The 4352-nt window shown below is 36.4% G+C and overlaps 1 protein-coding gene across 1 annotated transcript; it reads left to right on the top strand.

The window, feature by feature from the left end:
* Positions 1–1210: 1210 nt before the first annotated feature.
* Positions 1211–3283, top strand: LOC107579315 (calcium-activated potassium channel subunit beta-2-like; the record flags this gene model as incomplete). The annotated part of the gene is made up of 3 exons (XM_016265160.1): positions 1211–1432; positions 2322–2602; positions 2671–3283. Coding segments are annotated over 3 exons (588 nt in total), but the record flags the coding sequence as incomplete, so codon positions are not given.
* Between the last annotated feature and the right edge of the window lie 1069 nt (positions 3284–4352).

The raw sequence follows: 4352 nt of genomic DNA, 5'->3' as shown, positions 1-4352 counted from the left end.
TGAGCCTTTGGAATAGCCAAAGAACACAAGGTCTGTTATTCATAGTGTAGGAGACAAGAGGCCTGGCACAAAGACAAACAATAACATGTAATCGGCCGCCACAAGAGAGGGCCAAATCACCAATATGTACCCTAGTGAATATGGAGGGCGACCCTGAAGTACAAATATTGTACTTAGTGTGTCATGATGGCTAAAAATAAAAGCATCTTTGATTACAGAACTTGATGCAATGGGGAGCCTTTAATGGGCTGTTATGTTTAGAAGTATATTAGCAAAATGTTTAAGACTTTAATTAGCTGTGTCAATTTTTGTATCCTTCTGTTTCTTGACATATTGGTTTTTGGTGTTTATCCATTATGTCAATAATGACCCATTTCTAATTAAGAAAAAAAAACTGCAATAAAATGGTTATAGAAATAATAAAAAAAATAAACCTAGCTTGAAGAGTAAAGTTTGTAAAGAGCGTAAAGCTCACCTCCGATCAAAGTGAAAATAAGTCTTTGGGTTGAAATGGGCAAATTCAATAATGATGCCAATACCAAACTAGGATTTCCACACATAACTGAGTTTGGTGTCACTGCATTTGCACACATACATTTCAAATGACCTTAAGCAGGGTGGAAAATGAAGCCAAGGGCAGCACTACTTCTTCTGTAATTTGTTGCATTTTCAAGTAAAATGGTATATTAAAGAAAAAAGGACTTGATTTTATTCCTTAGCAACTGGTCTTTATATGACAGGCTAGAAGGGAGAGGCATAAATAGTGAGAGGAATTGATGATGCCAGTGGAAAAGAAAAGTTGTTTCAGACATGGAGCAAGTTATTTTCATAAAATAAGATTGTTCTTTGGAATAATGTGCATTGGAAATATTGCCAGCTTTGATTTTATACTCACTTTACCTCCAATATGCCCTTCAACAACACGCTTAGAAGAACTCAGTAGCAAGCAATTTCACGGGTCACACTTCTCCACAGGTTAAGTTTCACATTAAGTCAGGAGTGCTCTGTCCTGCTCCTCTAGATCTACCTCACTGCCGGGTTTATTTCAGCTTTAGTCAAACACACCTGAACCAGCTAATCAATTCAAGGTAACCTGAAAATGTAGAAAGTTCCTCAGCAGCATGTTAACCCACAATCAGCCATCTTGACTCACACTGTATGATAAATGCATTTTAAGGCATTGTAAATTATTTCTTAACTTTTTTTTCCAATTCTCTGCCCATTGTTTCCTCTCAGCGTTTGGACAGAGGAGTCAAACTGCACAGTGCTGAACTCCAGTATAGTTGCTGAGATTAACTGTAGCTACAGTTGCGGCTCAGAGTGCAGGAAGAGCTCCAGGTTTCCCTGCCTTCAGGTATATGTCAGTCTGAATTTCACTGGCAAAGTTCTGCGGCTGTCATACAACGAGGAGGCCCATGAGGCCCACACTGAGGTACACCACACCTAACCACATGCATTAACTATACAGATATATCACATTACCTGTGAATAGTGATGCATGGGCAGTTCTTCTGTGACACTATGCTGTAAAAGAAAGAAAAATACACATTTGTTATTTTAAGGAATCTGATTTCAATTAAATTATTTCTACCCAGTGTAAATATATATATATATATATCTTGAATGATCTCAATCATTATTTTTAAAAATAAGTAAATAAATAATGAAAATAAAATATGCCAAACTATTTAATATTTATATAATATTTAATTAACAGACAATTGCATCACCCTGATATGTCTTCCAAAAATATCAAAATAACTTTAAAATAGTATGAATTTTAATAATTAAAAAATCTAAATATATGCTCATCATAGAATAGATGTATCCCAGTAATTATATGAATTTAATTAATTTTAATTTATATGAATTTAATGTATTTTTGAATAATATATTGGCAATAAATAAATAATAAAAACCTAAAAACGCATATATGTTTTTTGTTTTTTTTATAATTTTATTTCCCTGACAGATTATAATTACATTGCCAAATTCATTAGGTTTCATAGGTCTTTTTAATCTTTATATACAAAGATTTACTAAAGAAAAACAATAAATAAATAAATGAAAAATAAGGTGCTTTCGGACATTAATCCTGCCTCGTCTCGTTGCTTATATGTGGACATACAAGTGACCCTTACAAATCATCCGTTAATGTAATTTTAATTATCTATGTAATTATCTAAAATTACCAATTAACAATTTGTCCCCAAGATGACACAACAGTATATTTCTGAACATGATAAATTACCACTATAGAGTGTAGTACACTAACTGAACTGAATACTTTCTAGTAAGTGCTCTTCCTTCTTTCCCTGCAGTGTTTTTACATCCCAAAGTGCCGTAAGGATCACACACTGATGCAGAGCATTGTGATGAACATCTCAGAGCGACTGAAGACGCACCAACAGGTTTTGTGTTACTATGACCCCTCAGCGCAGCAGGACAGCGTCCTCCTGACACGTCTCTATGGCCGCGGGGCCATCATTAGCTCTCTTCTCTGGCCCACATGCACGCTGGTGGGGGGCACGCTCATCATCGCAATGGTGAAGCTCACTCAGTACCTGTCCTTCCTGTGCGAGCAGATCAGCCGCATTAAAAGGTGAGACTGAGAGTGTGCAGACGGATACCTCAGACCAGAGAGAGATCTAATCGATGTGTTCCTTGCAGGATAGGGCTCTATCCCCTAACGCGAGCTTCTCACACCAGGGTCTGCACTCGGAGGTTTAATGGCGGCATCCAGGATGGGGTTTGAATGGAGGTGGCCACGTGTAAATTTGTCAACGAACCTGTTTTCTACCCCTACGTATATAGCGAAGTGTTTCCGCTCTCATGTGGTCTTCCTTTGACGCTCCATCAACCTTGTTAATCTGCCGAGTTGTATTAACAAGGCCGAAGCAATGTTGTGATCGAAAACTTCCTGTACCATTGAGATCAGGCTCAATAGAGCTTCTAGTGGTCGCAGTTGGAACTTTTTACAATAAGACTGGGTCAAGTCCAATCCTGAAACTCGAGGGTCAAAATATGTGGTCATGTTGTGGGGTGTTGATTACACTTTCTGACCAACAGATCAAAGACTCCATTCCAAGAAGACGTCACTGTGTAGCGATATGTCTTGACCAGCTGACGCTTATGTAATCGCAGAAATTAAAAGTATGAATATGCTACTTCCATCAGCGGTGACTGCTGTCATTCATGGCTCTTTGACAAACACCTGTGGATCTCTTCAAAACCAAAGGTCATATGTTGAATGTGAATATACTGTATCTCCTAAAGGGATAGTTCACCCAAAAATGAAAATTCTGTCAGAATTTATTAACCCTCATTTCGAACATTCATGACTTAATTTCTTCTATAAAAAACAAACAAATTCTAACACTTTACAATAAGGTTTCGTTTGTTAACATTAGATAGCTAAAGTAGTTTACACAAACTGCTGTAACAATGGACAATATTTCTAAAGCTTTTCATAGTTAATTTCTATATTTACAAGTAACTTTTTTTAATCAGAACTGTTAACATTAGTTAATGCACTGTGAACAAACATAAACAAGCAATGATCAATTGTATTTTTATAAACTAATATTAAACAAAAATGTTGCTCAGTTATTTCATTTTAACTATGTAACTAATGCTAACTAATGAGACCTTATTGTAAAGTGATATTTTAAAGAACCTTAATTGGACCCCATTGACTTTCATTGTACAGACATTTTTCAAAATATCTTTCTTTGTGTTCCACTTAAAAAAAAATCAAGCAGGTTTGGAACAGCATGAGGGTAAGTAAATGAAAGAATTTTCACCAAGTCATCCATGTTTTTGCATTTACATAGAAAAACAATTAACAAACTAGAGCAAAAGAATAAAAGAATGTGTCCTGTGTGAACTGCACCCAAAGCAGCATTTCATGAACATTGCTATTCAATCATGTATACTGTCATTTCAGTTAAGTTCTGCATTCTGTTTCTTTTTTTCCCCCACAATAGTGTTTTTTTGTTGACCAGGAATCTTACTGTCAGTAGATATATTGATGTAATGTCTCTCTCGCAAAACAAATGCAGCAGTTGGACTGAATGATACGTAAGGTTTTGCACAGAAACAAACAACAGTGCCTCACTTTTTTAGATGTAATCTACACTGACTGAATAAATTCAGTAGCAGTCATCCAATATGTGTATCATCTGATATTATTCTTTGAACAGGGGACACTGGGGCTAGTAGTTAACCAGCACATGGAGCAACGGAGGAACTGATTTGACTGTCCTTGAGAGATGGATTTAGCATGAATGGCACCAGAATGGCTTCTCGAGTGAATGGCTTCACCTTTTCAAAATGCAATCAGGTGACTGGCC

This window comes from Sinocyclocheilus grahami, unplaced genomic scaffold, assembly GCF_001515645.1.
Source record: "Sinocyclocheilus grahami isolate Dianchi unplaced genomic scaffold, SAMN03320097.WGS_v1.1 scaffold16552.1, whole genome shotgun sequence".
In the NCBI taxonomy this organism is placed as follows: Eukaryota; Metazoa; Chordata; class Actinopteri; order Cypriniformes; family Cyprinidae; genus Sinocyclocheilus; species Sinocyclocheilus grahami.
The sequence above is the reverse complement of the archived record's forward strand: the minus strand, read 5'-3'. Positions and strand labels throughout refer to the sequence as shown.